This window comes from Crocuta crocuta, unplaced genomic scaffold, assembly GCF_008692635.1.
Source record: "Crocuta crocuta isolate KB4526 unplaced genomic scaffold, BGI_CrCroc_1.0 scaffold143, whole genome shotgun sequence".
In the NCBI taxonomy this organism is placed as follows: Eukaryota; Metazoa; Chordata; class Mammalia; order Carnivora; family Hyaenidae; genus Crocuta; species Crocuta crocuta.
Genome location: NW_027529175.1, coordinates 8,703,723 through 8,717,881, shown reverse-complemented (window position 1 = coordinate 8,717,881; position 14,159 = coordinate 8,703,723). Strand labels below are relative to the sequence as shown.

Below are 14,159 nucleotides of genomic sequence, written 5' to 3'. Positions count from 1 at the left end.
TGAACTTCAAACCTCAGGTCCCTCCCTGTGTCCATAGAGTCTGTGTCGCCTGGGGAAGCCCAATCCCAGAGGCCAGCATGACAGTCCGGGGCCCTTTTCTGGCATCAGAGTTGGAGCCGCCCCCTGGCCCCGCACTGCCCGCGGCTTCATCGTTAGGAGGGCAGATGGCCTGGGCAGGTCCTACCTGGCCAGGGGCACTTAGGGTGGCACAACTTAAGGAAAACAGATGTGGGTCCTGCCCGCCCTGCAGGGGTGAGGGGTGTCTGTTCAAGACCCACTGTCCTGGAAAAGGGCAGGCCTGGGGATCCCGGCTGCTTAGGTGGGTGAGGGCGGGGCCTGGAGCCTGACGGGAAGCCTCGCGGGCAGGACTGTGGCATCTGCCACCAGGAACGGCGGACGCGCCTGCTCTTTGTTTTCCCTCCCCGATGACGATGACGCCGGGCACAGAACAGCAGAAGAATTGGTGCTGCAGGGGGGCCACCACCCGGCAGGCTTGGCGCTGTCTGCGGCGCTGGCGGCCCAAGTTCACAGCCCCTGAAGGACCGGCCCCTCTGCTGTCAGGCCAGCCTGAGCCCCCTCACCACACAGAGCGGGTCCAGGCCTTCCCGCAGCGGAGCCTTCCTCTGGCTGCTGGGGTCCCGCCCCAGACCTGGCTCATGGCCTCCACCGCCTCCTTCCCAAATCCAGGGCCTCACAGACTTCCAGGTGGGGCGCCACGGCTGGCTTCCCAAGGTGTCCTGTTCTGGTGCCCGGAACCTGCAGTGAGGGGACCCGACAGGCTCTACAGGGAGATTGGAGTAGGACTTGGGGGGCGGGCACGGTGTCATCATGGGGTCCTTATAAGAGGGAGGCGGGAGGGTCAGAGTCGAGGATGTGAGGTTGGAAGCAGAGGTCGGAGAGGAGAAACGCCAACGTGTGTGCGGCCTTGAAGGGGGGAGGGGCCGCAAGCCAGGGAACCTGGGTGGGGGGGCATCTGTAGAAACCGGAAAAGGCAAAGAGCACAGTCTCCCTGGAGCCTCCAGAGGGAGTGGGGCCCCGCTGATCCCTTGACTTTAGCCCCATAAAACTCACTTCAGCCTCAGAGCAGCAGAACGCTAAGATCATGAATCTGTGTTATTTTAAGCCGCGAAGTTTGTGGTCACTTGTTAGAGCAGCAGCAGGAAACTAACACAGGTGGCGGCCGGCAAGTGCCGCCTCCTCTGCCGAGACCCTTTCCTGCCCCCTTGTGCCTGCCCCAGTCATATGGGGGGCTCGAGGCCAGAGCTGGGTGGGGAGACGTGGCCCCTGAGATGTGTGGCACCCCCTCCCCAGAGACCAGTCAGCCACACAGGCTTCCCCGGAGCCCCTCCCCGCCCGGGGCCCAGCACAGGCCTGAAGCACGTGCTCACCAGTCCTGGTCGGGGCAAAGCACTTGACTTCTTTCCTTTTGGAAAAGGGCGCGCACTCTGGGGACACTGCATGCCTCCAGGCTACAGTGGCACACCCAGGTTACGTGGGACCCAGTTATTTGGCCACTTTAAGAAAAAGCAGCTGTCAGTTCCCCTGTGCAGACCCCGGACAACGTGTGAGGAACCTGGCTCCCCTGGAGGCTGCCCTCGCCTGTCTCCTCCGCGCCCCCATCTGTCCCCTCTGTCCACTGCTTGGGGGTCGGTGCCATGGAGGGGCTGCTCACAGCAGCCCTGGCCAGGAGCCACGGGCCTTCCTGCTGCCAGCTGCCCCCACCCCCGGGACGTTCTAGGAGAGGAGGTGTGCGCCGCCTCGTCAGCCCCTCACCACCCTGGGTAGTGCCAGGGTGCTTTCCCTCGTGTCCCTGACGGGCAAACCCTGCTCCAGGGGAACCTGCACGCGGCGAGGACCCAGGCCCAGGGCACGGTCAGCGGGGGGAGTGCTGGAGCCCCGCGCTCCCGGCCAGCGCCCAGCGGACGGGGCACAGATCCTTCCGGCCGCTGCAGAGCGCATGCGGGACCCTCGGCCCTGGGCCGACAGCCTCACAGATGGACGCTGATAGGCGCTGGGGGGATGGGGTCCTGTCGGGGCGGATTGGGCAGAGGGGCCGCCGGAGCCTCCGCCCTCACAGCCCTGTTGCGGCCCCGCCCCGGCCTGTCCCATGTGCCCGCAGGGCCTCTCCCGGAAGCCCACCCTGTGGACACGTGGTTCCCACCTGCAGGGCGCTGTTTCCTGCGCCCCACTGTCCTCGGATCTGGGAAGGGGACGCGGGCACTTCTAAGCTCTGTGTGAAGCACCAGGAGACGGGTGGCTTCAGATTGTAGGCCCTGTCCTGCCTCAAACCTTAACCCAGGAGAGCAAGACAAACCGCGAGGGGAGCGCGGCAAGCGCCGCCGCAGTAATGCATCTCCGCGGTGCAAGAAGAGCAAACTTGGTCAGCTGTTGCCAAGCCTGCTTAGTCCTGTGATCTGGGACAAGCTTTCCCGGGGCAGCCATGGACCCCCGAGGCCAGGCGTGGTCCATGGGGCATGCTCCAGGTCCCGGGGTGCCAGGCTCAGGAGGCCTGCCTCGTCCACGCTCGGGGGCCCAGGTGGACGCGTGCCTGTCCATGTGCAAATGCAGGCCAGTGTGCGGGGCAGGCCGGCACGAGGAGGCTCAGGGCACCACCCGGACCAGGGACGACGCCGGCAGCCCAAGCCTGGCTGGACACAGAGGGGCCCCGAGGCTCCACGTGGGGTGAGCTGGACTCACAGGAGAACCTCAGAATGGAGGGGATGGAGGAGTCACCTGAGGATGACAGTTCTGAGCCTGCCCTACTGTGCGCATCTGTAGGGGGTAGAATTGTGTCCCCCGAAAAGATGTTCGAGTCCCAACCTCTGGTACCTGTGAACATGACCTTGTTTGGAAGCAGGGTCTTTGCAGATATGATCCGGATCAGGTCACACTGGAGTAGGGTGGCTCCAACCCAATGACTGGAAGTCCTCATAAAAAAGAGAAATTCGGACCCAGACACCAGGGAGAAGGTGCCCAGGTGAAAATGGAAGCAGAGACTGGGTGAGGAAGCCCCAGAAGCTGGAGAGCCCAGGGGGACCCTCCCCAGAGCCTCTGGGAGCGAGGCCCTGCCTGCACCTGCATTTGGTACCTTTGGTCCCCAGACTGTGACAGCTGTCCTGTTGTTTTGAATGACCAAGTTTGTGCGTGTTTGATCCAGTAGTCTTAGAAACAGGATACATCTGCATGTGCCCTGAGTGACACTTGTGGGTCACACCTGCATCTGAGTGTGTGGAATCTCCCTCGGCCCAGGAACTGTCCTATCCTGGGCGTGTCTGAGTGTCTGGGCACGTCCACCGTCAAGTCAAAAGTTCCCAGGTCATGAGGACCCCTGAAAAGCAAGTCCTTTGAGAAGGGACCAGTGCAGAGTGCAAGAAGGCCTGCCAGTGTTGCTCCAGGGACGGGGTCACATGTCCCTCCTGGAGGGGTACACAGGAGCCCCTTCGCCTCTGCCATGCGCGGGCACCTCTGGACCTCAAGCACGGCCAATGGAATGCAGAGGGGCCTCCCCGGACCCACTGCCAGACAGATCTGTTTTGGGGGGGGTGCCGTTCCCTGCTTCCAGCCAGCCACCTCCATCTGCTGGACCCTGCTCCTTAGGGGGGGCCAGGGCCCTGCAGACCTCGCTTCCTCCTCCTCGGCACCGGCGCCCCCTCCCAGGCCTCAACCCGCCTCAACCAGGGCCCTCCTGGCGCCCCCACGTCGGCCCACTTGAGGCCTCAGCACCCGGAACGTGCCCTGTGCTGGAGCCTCCCTGTCCAGCCTCCCTTCCACCTGCTCTGGCCTCACAGGCTGCCCGCCTCCTGCTCGGCCAGGTGGGTCCGCGGCCCGCCGGCGCTGGGTGCTCAGCCCCGCCTCGCGGGCCTGTGCCGTGTCCCTCCCCAGGCTCCCCAGGCTCGCGGCGCCCGGACCAAGGCCTCTCCGCGCAGCTGAGCCGAACCGCCCGCGTCTCGGGGACCCTCGCGCGAGCCCAGCGCGCCGCACTCGGCCAGCCGCGCGGGCGCTCTGCCGGACCCCAAGCCTCATTTACGCCCGAGACCACGGGGTCCAGGACGGCGCGCCCCTGCCCGCGGGTAGCGCACGGAGAGTGGAAACGATGCACCGGAGGAGGAGGGTCTCGCAGGCAGCCCCGAGCGCCCGGCGACACNATGGTGACCACGCGGTCGAAGGGCAGCTCGAGCTTGAGCTGCAGCAGCAGCGCGGCGAGCGCGCCCGCCTTGTCGTCCTGCGCGCCCGGCAGGATCAGCTCGCGCAGCTTCTCCCCGGCCAGCAGCGCCGTCGCCATGTCCGCCGACTGCTNGCGGGCGCCCTTCCTGCCCTGCCCTGCACCTCCTCCCCGTCGCCCGCCCCAGTCACTCATCTCTTTGCCTCGTTCCACAGACTCGCGGGGGGCCGGCCTGTGCCAGCTCCCGGGGGAGGCTCTGGGGTGCGGGCACCCCTTCCTGACCTTCGTCCCCTCCATCCCCACACCCCGTGCCCGCCCATTCCCGGTTTTCCCCCCGAAAACCTGCGCGCACACCTCGGGCAATGCGCGCAGCTGCCACCTTCACGCCGCGCTGCCTGCAAGGCCCTCGTGGGTCGTCATTTTCCCCGTCAGCCTTTCATGACCAGGTCCCCCGATTTGGGATGTACACGCTCCCTTTGTGAGATAGCCCGCACCCCTGCGCCCACCCACACCCCTGCGCCGGGGCTGAGAGGGGGTGCTCTGCACCAGGCCTGCACTCTCTCCACACCTTGCGTGTTTTCACCTTTCTTGGGTCTCTATGATTTTCAAGATTCATGTATGTTTCTGAATGATGCCCGTCCGTGGCTTCCAGCCCATTTTCCTTGTCTACTACTTACCGAGGGGGCTGCCTTCTATTTCCCATCCCTCAAATAACCAGGGCACCCGCTCCTTACAACCCAGAAAACCCAGGCATGCCCCCACACAACCCAGACACCCACATGCATCCCAACTCCCTCAAAGCCCAGCTGCCCCTAGATAACCACACTCCCAAAACCCCAGATGCCCCCCATAACACTCACATCCCCCAGATAATCCAGAACCCGTGTAAATGAGCCAGACACCCTCGAAAATAACCTAGATGGCCCCCAGATCTCCCAGACACTCTCCAGCTAACCCAGGTGCCCCCGGGATAATGGCATGGGTATCCCTACAGCCCTCTGGGAACCCCCCAAGGGGTCCTGCTGGGCACACTTACTGTGTTGCTTTCCAGAAAGGCTGGACCACACTCTTCCCCCGAGAAGGGGGCTCTGCCCCCTAATATCCCCAGCCTTTGGCATTATTTGGTATCTGCCATCCTAAGGGCTGGAATGTGGTTTCAGTGTTCTGTTTGCCTGTCTCGGATCACCAGTGGCGTTACTGCCTGTTCAAGCCTTCTGCACATGGAGAGCCCGTCTGTGGTTCGTTTGCAAGAGGTCTTGGACTTACAACAGCCTTTTTGTTAATCCATTGTCAGGCCTCCTTCAAGTCTGTCTGTTCACTTTATCCATGGGGTGTGGGTAAAAACCCTTAATTGTGATGTAGTCAAGACCACCGGTTTTATTTTTATTTTTGGATGGTTTGTAGTTTTTTCTGTGTGACATCACAGAGGCATCCCAGCGACCCTGTGGAGCAGGACAGCTTACCCTCCACACTCATTCTTCCTGGCCTTCCAGCAGATGTGTTGAAATGTGCTTCATTTTGGCGTTGCAGTGAATTGGTGAAGTAATCTGTAATGTGGAGATTTCGGATGGCGGTACCGGGAGATTGCAACCCAAGCAAATTTCATAGGAGGCTCACTCCTTTAGCAGATACACTTTTAGCTGGAAGGACATGCATGGAGGTAGAAATGCAGCTTAATTTTCTCCATAAAATGAGCCGGTTTTCTCAGCACTGTTGACTGAGCAACATATGCTTCCTCAGACCACCAGGTGTCATCACCACATCTGGAATGGGTCTGTCCTTGTAAATGGCTTTGCTGTTTACCAAATCTGTGGATCGGCAGGTACCCCCTTCACTCTTTTTCAATGATGATTTAGGTATTTGTGACCTTTACTTTTCCATATACATTTTAGAAAGACTTGGTCAAGTTTCCGGAAAGGAAATCTAACTGGAATACCGAGATTGCCTTGAATGTATGCTAACCTGGGGACAACTGAAACGTGTACAGTTGTTAAGTTCTCCTATCCATGAACATAGTATGTTTATTTATTTAGATCTTCTTTATATACTGTAATAAAATTATAATCATTCCTCTGTAGATGTTGCACGGGTTTGTTAGGTCATGTCCTAGACATGTCATAACTTTTGTCCCTCTGTACATGGCATCCCATTTTCTGTGATGTATTTTAGCTGGTTAATCTGGTGCAGAGGAATGCCGTGACCTTGATGTGATCGCTCAGAGTTGGCCTGTGGAGTATAGAGGTGCAAGTGACCCTGCATGTGTGAGAGAGGCTAGGCTGCTGTCTTCCCATCCCACGGGGGAAGCAGCGGGACGCCACAGGAGGGGCACCCAGGGCAGAGCCGAGGCCTGGGCTGCAGAACCTGCACCCTGACCCCCTCCCCCCGCCCCCATGGCAGCAGCTGTCTTCCTGCTGCCCTCACTCCGTGGGGAGGACCATGGGGTGGGCCGGGGGCCAGAGCAGAGTGGGGAGGAGACCCGGGGCAGGGCTCACGTCCTGCAGAGACTTGGGAGCGCAGCCCTCCTCCGTTCTCTCCCCGGGAGAATGTGCAGGAAGGGCTGGAGAACAGGGGCTACACACCAGGCTGGTCCTGCCAGGCTGAAGCAGGGGACAGTCTTCCAAGTCCTTCTCTAGGGAGGACCACGCTGGGGGCAGCTCGTCCTGTCTTGTGGGGAGACAGTAGCATGTGCTTTTTTTTTCGAGAAGAGAGAGAGAGACAGCATGAGCAGGGGAGGGTCAGAGAGAGAGGGAGACACAGACTCTGAAACAGGCTCCAGGCTCTGAGCTGGCAGTCAGCACAGAGCCCGACGCGGGGCTCGAACCCACGAACCGCGAGATCATGACCTGAGCGAAAGTCTGACGCTTAACCGACTAAGCCACCCAGGCGCCCCATCGAGGTGAATTTCTTGTTACCAGGTTGTCTTAGGGTTTTACAAACCAAAATGTCTCTCTCAGGGCACCTGGTTGGCTCAGTCAGAGGGGCATGCAGACTTGATCTCAGGGATCAGAGTTGGAGCCCCACATTGGGTGTAAAGATTACTAAAAAAATTAACTTAAAAACAAATGGCTGGGGTGCCTGGGTGGCTCTGTTGGTTGAGCGTCCGACTTCGGCTCAGGTCATGAGCTGATGGCTCACGAGTTTGAGCCCCACGTTGGGCTGTCAGCGGAGAGCCTGCTTTGGATCCTGTCTCCTCTCTGCCCCTCTCTCTCTCAAGAGTAAATAGCCATTTAAAAAAAAAAAAAAATCCCACAAAAATTGCTACCTCAATACACGCTTGGTTGGAGAAGCAGCAGAGAGTGAGTGAGAGGCCAGGTCAGTGGCAGGAACCAGCGGAACAGCACAGGGTTCTCCTGCCCCACGCTCTGGTCGTGGGCTGACTGGGAGCTCTGTCCCTGTCTGTCCCCTCACTCTGGGGACTAGCAGCCACCATCCCAGTGGGATAGCTTCGCACCTCTGTGTTGCTTCTGCTCATTCTTCAGGGGCCAAAGCTCATGCCCAGGCACAGCTGTGGGGTGGGGGAGGCCGGGGCACACACTGTGTGCCCCAGAAGATGGTCTGTGATGCCCCCAACGTTCAACCCAGTACGTTTTGCAATGGATGTACTTGGGTGGGCGAAGCTCTAGGGGAAGGGGGATAAGGCAGAGAGTCCAGCCACAAAGGGTCAACTTGCTGGATCCTTTTTAAGTGGACCAGGATGAGTGTCAAGTTCCAAGTTCATTTTGATTCCAGACACACAGAAATAACTGTCGTGCTTCAAAATGGCAACACTTACAACGTGCTGGGAAGCAGCAGTTTTAAATAAGAAAAATGGTATGCAACTTAACATCAGTGACGGTACGCAGCTTCCACGTTTCCTTTCCAGGATCTCCAACACAGGAGAAACCCCATGCAGGCCACACCTGCCTGCAGGAAACTCAGCTCGGTGACCCCGGGAGTCCACGCTGTAGGAGGAGGCTTGGCCTCCCGTGGGCAGGGACTCTGGTGAGGGCAGACCCACCCCGTGTGCTCTCATCCTGTGCCCGGCAGAGCCTGGGCCTGCTCACCGGAGCTGGCTCCCTACCCCGTCTCCTGCCTGCTCCAGGCCCAGCGAGGCTGCACTGAGTGCCCTCCTGCCCAGGCGCCCCGAGTCCTCTACAGAATGACCCCACCTGGTCTCCCACCGCCCCCGACAACTCCTCTGGACCATTGCTGAAGAGTATCCGGGCCGGGCCCCCCCCTCCACGACGCCAGCCCAGCTCCTGGCTGCCTGCAGGGCCGATTGCTCCAGCCCTGGCGTTTGGTGCCACCTGCCTCTTCACAGTACGAGCCCCGCACCTGCGGCCCCTTGTGAGCGTGGACATCCAGTCACCGCAGAGCCGGGCAGCGCTGGGCAGGTGCAGACCTTTCCCGGGGGCGGGGGGGGGAGGCTGGGTTTGTAGCCCCAGGACGCAGTGTGGGTGGGAGCGAAGGGTCAGTACTGGGCCCACAGTCTCAGGGGTGGGGACACAGCAGAGGAAAAGCCGGCCACTCAGCAAGGAGGAGCAAGGGTGAGGCCCCGCGGGTGTGCTCTGCCAACAGTGACTCCCCCTGCCAGGCTTTTCTGGGGCCTTCTGGTCACTGCTTGGTGTCCCCTGGAGAGGGAGAGGTGAGGGCAAGGGCCATGTGAAGAGAAGGCCGATCTCAGTGGGGGTGGGGCAGGGGCCGCGGGACGGAGACCCCAGCAGCGGCCCCACGAGGCTGCTCAGGGTGCCTGGCTCTGGAGCAGCTGCTGCCTGAGGCCAGAAGGGGGTGGTTTTTTTTTTTTTTTCTTTCCTATGTTTATTTATATTTGAGAGAGAGAGAGGGAGGGGAGGGGCAGAGAGAGGGAGACACGGAATCCAAAGCAGCTCCAGGCTCAGAGCTGTCCGCACAGAGCCCGATGTGGGGCTCAAACTCAAAAACCGAGAGACCATGACCTGAACCGAAGTCGGACACTTGCCAGACCTCATGAGCCACCCAGGTGCCGCCCAGTGGGTATTTCTTAACGCAGCAATACCAGCATTTTCTCCCATCCTGACAGCTCTGTTCCTGGGTGCAGCCCCTTTGCCACCAGCTGACCCACAGCACCCAAGTGTGAGGGGTCTGCAGTCAGGAGAGCCCCGTCCTTGGGCGGGGGCCCAGTCCCCCAGCTGTAAGGCCGAAGGATGGGATCTGCAGTGTGGCAGCAGTGGGCTGAGGGACAGAGCCCGGATGAGTGCCCCGGGGTCCCGAGGTGGCCTTGGGACCGATGTGGGCACGGTGCTGACCCCTCCCACCCTGGCCTCGTCCACTGCAGGACAGACCAGTTCTCACCTGCAGCCTCTGAAGCGCTGGGATTGTCACGTGGGTCTGGGTCGGAGGACTTCCTGGGGAAGGGGCTGCGTTTCTGGCGAGGCTGGTTTAGGTCTGCGGCGGGACACAGCTCGGGCTCCACACAGCCCGTTCCCTTTCCTTCCCACCGCATGGCTCCCTCTTCCCTGGCTGGTGGGGGGGAGCGCACGTCTGGGGTGGGGGACTTGACCTGCCAGCCCCCAGCTGGGTCTGATGCTGTTGTTGACACCGGAAATCCCTGATTTTACCCGATGGCACCTTGTGCCCAAGGTCTGCTGCCCCATGTGCCCAAGAGCACAGACATCTCACCGACCCACGAAGGGCTCCCGGCCCTTTGCCTGGCCAGGCACGGGGCACGCCTGCGGGGCAGTGGTCCCTGAGGCCCAGAGAGGGGCCCTGGGTCCCACACGTCCACTGCGTCCCCTTTTGCCACCGCAATAGCAGGAGCAGCGCGGGACACAGCCTGATTCTGTGACGACTCTGGGCAGCAGCAGGGGGCCACACTGGCCACAGGTAAATCCCTTCCACGGGTGCTGCGGGCCAGTCACAGGCAGACGTGCACAGAGGTCTGGACCCCAGGCACGCCGGCCCAGGGCAGGGGCTCCACGCACGGAACGTCAGGGACGAGTCCCAGACGTACCCTGAGGCCCGGACTCTGCTCCTGTCCTGATGATGCGCTCCACGACCGGAGAACATGGCCCCTCGCTCAGACCAGCTCTCAGTGTATGTTATGCGTGTGATCCCCCAAAAAGTGCGTGGGGGGGGGGACCAGTTTCTGGTCAGGCTACCTCCAGTCCCAAACAGCTGTCTGCTCTTGGTTTATTCAGGAGCATCCAGGGTTCCAGAACCACCACCAGGGACCAGTTCCCAGGGCCCCTTCCCCAGGTCCTAAAGCCAAAGTTGGGAAAAGACACACAGACCCCTCCAGAGTGCTCTGCCTGGGCAACAGACCCTGGACAGTGCCTGTGGACCAGGGCCCAGACCCTCAGGAGGAGGAATGTGCACTTCTGGGGCTGGGGGGTAAGGAGCCCTCACAGAGCCAGAGGAGTCTCCCCATCTGCCCTCCAGGGGCAGCCCTAACAATGGGGCAGGCCCCTAAACCGTGGCAAGGGGCGAGTTTGGAAGCAGCGTCCCCCAGCGTGGAGGTTCTGGCGACTAGGGGCGGCCCTGGGCCCTGCACAGCTGGCCTCTGGCCTGGGCAGGACGGCTGAGCAGCCCCCCTCCCCTGGCTACTAGCTGCCTTGTCATGTCTGACTCTTCCTGGGAACAGCTGGTCTCATGNGGCCCCCCCCCCCGCCCCCCCCCCCCCCAGTGCACCCCACCATCCTAGCTGCCTTCCTGGAGGAAGCAGTCATGTGTTCTGAACACAAGTGGGCACTCGGAGCCTCAGTAAGGAGCGTGCAGGCCCCAGTGTCTAAGCAATGGTCTGTGTCTTCATGTGGGGGGGTCCTCTTGGGCAGGAGGGTGGGGGTTATGGGCCTCAGGGTCTACTTCTCATGGACGGTGAGGGTGTCTGTCTGGGCATCTACAAACCCAGGGCTTGTCCGGTCCCCCCTGCCTCACTGGGAGGCATAGCCAGAGACTTCAGGCCTTCACAGGGCTGCTGGGTACGTGGGTCCCCAAGCCTGCTGCTGTTCACATGTAAACTGGGGGCTGCCTGCCTCTCCTAGAAGTGGGTCCCTGAGGATTTGCACAGATGGCCCATCTTCTTGGCCAGAGGGGACAGGTCCCACCGAGCTGTCCCAGGGTTCCGGGTGAGCGGGATGCTAACCCCACTTCTGCACGGTCACCCATCCCCGGGCACAGCCCCCACTGAGGCCTCGGGCTCTGCACGGCTGGCGTGTGAAGGGAATGCTGGCTCAAGGACACGGAGAAGGTCTGTGAGCCCGCGAGGGTCAGAGGCCATACGGAAGCATGACTGGCTCCCAGCACCCAGAGCGTTTCGAGGTGGAAAGCCACGCCAGGTGTCCTACGTCGGCATTTATTTTGGTGATGGGTTGCAGTAACCGCCCAGTGGCAGAACGGGCTGGTGTGGGAACAGCAGATTCCATCTGACCCCGTGGCCCCGACGCTCCTGGCCAAGGCTGGGGTTCGAGGCAGGCTGCAGGGGCCCCAGCATGGAGAGCGGACAGCGGCTCCCTGTGGTGTGGCGCCAGGCCCCCCGGCCCTCCTTCCCAGCTGGGGCTGTGGATCCGGTCCTGTGGGGCGGGGAGGCCACGGGTCCCAGGCTGCATGTGGGGAAAGGGGAGGGGCCGGTGAGCTGCGCTCCGCACAGCAGCTCAGGCGGGACTGTGGCCTGTGGCCTCTCGCAGGGGCCCCAGGCGATGGTATCTGCGTTATCCGTACGCGGGACAGGACAGGAAGCAGGTGAGCCGGGCGGGCTGGCAGGGAGGGGCGGGCGGACGCTGGAGGACCGAAGCGGAGCTCTCACTGCGGCAGGGACTGCAGTTCGGGGGGCAGATTGCACCCCGTGTAGACACCGTTTGTGATGCTGTATTCCAGTAATGCACCGAAACAGGGGTCCTGTTGAAATACCGAGGAGCCCGCCTCGAACCCCAGGCCGTCCCGTGAGGCACCCTCTCCCCAGGCCCTTCCCTCCCAGGTGGACTCACTTTGACCAGGACGTGAGGGTTTCCCAGCACAATCAGCAAGGCTTTGGGTCTGGTGATTGCAACATTAAATCTTTTTGAGTTGGACAAGAAACCCAAAAAATATCTATCGTCTTCAAATCTATCTTCATTTGACCGCACCTAAAAAAACACGAAGATGAATAAAGACGGTATCATAATACACTTTTCTGGCATGGAAAGAAACTTCAGTATTTAAAAGCACTTAAAAATATTAAACATCAATAGAATGCCAGTTTTAGTTTAAAAAGAGGAAAAATGGGGCGCCTGGGTGGCTTAGTCGGTTAAGCGTCCGACTTTCACTTAGGTCATGATCTCGCGGTTCGTGGGTTCGAGCCCCGTGTCGGGCTCTGTGCTGACCGCCAGCTCAGAGCCTGGAGCCTGTTTCAGTCTGTGACTCCCTCTCTCTCTGACCCTCCCCTGCTCACGCTGTCTCTCTCTCCTAGAAATAAAATAAAAATATTAAAAAAAAAAAAAAAAAAGGAAAAATGGTGTGGGGGGGCCTCACTGCCCTGGTCTACACAGGAGACCCTCTGTTTATCTCTGGGTGTAGAGGTGTAGGCAGTTCTGATTTTCATTATTGTGTCTGAATTTCCTGACTTATCTGCTGCTCACATGTTCTGTGTAAAACATGGGAGTTTTGAGTCACAGCTGGGCCTCCTGGGGCGGCAGCGTCAAGCCGCCATGGCCTGCGCGTGGGACCATTTACCAGCACGTTTCCTGCTTCTTACTGGATTTTGGTTATTTTTTTTTTCTTGTCTGCAGATGTTGAGTTTTTTAAAGAGCTCCCTATGGCTACAGCTCAAAGGACACTGGAGCACCTCCGTCCTGCACTGCTGTTCTGTGCCACCGACCAGCCTCTGCCACCTTCTACCAGGAGGTACCAGAAACGCAATGGGCAAGAGTGGCGTCAGACACACGGTCACCCCCACTAAGAACAGGGATACCTACTGTGGAGATGACGATCACCAAGTATTCTTGCCCTTGAAACTCCTCTACTGATCCAACCTTTATGTCTGTCAGATCAACGTTTCGCAAAAGAATTTTGATTTTTTCCACCTTTGAAGCAGATAAAAAAGGACAAAACTTTACAAATTTGACCATTTCTTTATACATTTAAGCATGAGCCAAATATTTACCAATATGCACTGTTGCTTATCAATCCCAATTGTATTTCATCTGATTTAAGTTGATGAGAACACCAACTCCGATTTCAGATACAGTGCACTGGGGGAAGGGGAGGGGGCGGAGAGCGGTGCTGGTGCCTGCTGCTGGGTGGCTGTGGCCACCTCAGTGGGGACAGTGCTGGCACCCGCCACCAGGCAGGCTCCAGGGTGCCAAGGCCCAGGGGCCTCAGGAGCCGGACCGAGGCAGGCAGGGGCAGACGCCCCTGGGAAAGCGCTAGCTCCTGGAGGAGTGGGGACGGCTGTCACAGGCGCGGGGTTCTGGAGCGCGTGTGTGCAAAGCTCTCCAGCTTGAAATCTTGGAGAAAAGTGCACAGAGGATGAAACCCAGCTCCGTGGTAGAGGGAAGCTTGGCTACCCCCAGGAGGACACGGAGGGTGGCCCGCTGCCCGGCAACCACAGGTNGGCAGCTGGGCGTGGGGTGGGCTGGGGGGAGCGGGCTGGGGCTGGGTGGGGCCGGGGGCGCAGGCGCACCCGCTGGGGAGGGACTGCTGCCCAGAAGGAGCTGGTCTCCACCCTCCTCCCGGACTCTACAAACAAGGAAGCTCAAAGGGGTGGCTGGCAGGTCCACACCTGCTTCCGGTAGGGTGTGATCACGCCGATGTCGCCTGCAGACACTTGGCTGGAGGCGCCCCTGGCCAGGAGGCAGCAGTAGCGCAGGACCTGGACAGCTTCCGCCGCATTGAACCAGGACGGGCTCCTCCCTTCACGAGCTTCGCTGCCCTGAGTTGTCGCCAGGAGACAAGAGAATGGCGCACCCACCCCCGCACCTCCCTTCCTGACAGAGGCGGCAAAGGGGCTGTGAACAGGGAAGGGGCAGGGGCAGGTGCTGGGGTACGGCAGGGGGCGGGGGGGGAC

The 14,159-nt window shown here is 60.4% G+C and overlaps 2 protein-coding genes across 2 annotated transcripts in view; both read right to left on the bottom strand.

The window, feature by feature from the left end:
- PANX2 (pannexin 2) overlaps positions 1 to 4,288 on the bottom strand; it is a 6,553-nt gene extending 2,265 nt beyond the window's left edge. The window contains 3 exon segments of the mRNA XM_077757833.1: positions 2,830 to 2,918; positions 3,089 to 3,161; positions 3,982 to 4,288. Of these exon segments, the coding sequence (XP_077613959.1) occupies positions 2,830 to 2,918; positions 3,089 to 3,161; positions 3,982 to 4,282 (463 nt within the window). The 5' untranslated portion in view covers positions 4,283 to 4,288.
- A 7,336-nt stretch (positions 4,289 to 11,624) lies between these two features.
- Positions 11,625 to 14,159, bottom strand: part of MOV10L1 (Mov10 like RNA helicase 1) — a 72,470-nt gene continuing 69,935 nt past the window's right edge. Inside the window, exons 23-26 of the mRNA XM_077758052.1 lie at positions 13,875 to 14,024; positions 13,069 to 13,176; positions 12,103 to 12,240; positions 11,625 to 12,013 (exon numbers count right to left, since the gene is read on the bottom strand). Of these exons, the coding sequence (XP_077614178.1) occupies positions 11,918 to 12,013; positions 12,103 to 12,240; positions 13,069 to 13,176; positions 13,875 to 14,024 (492 nt within the window). The 3' untranslated portion in view covers positions 11,625 to 11,917. The remainder of the gene's footprint in view (positions 12,014 to 12,102; positions 12,241 to 13,068; positions 13,177 to 13,874; positions 14,025 to 14,159) is intronic.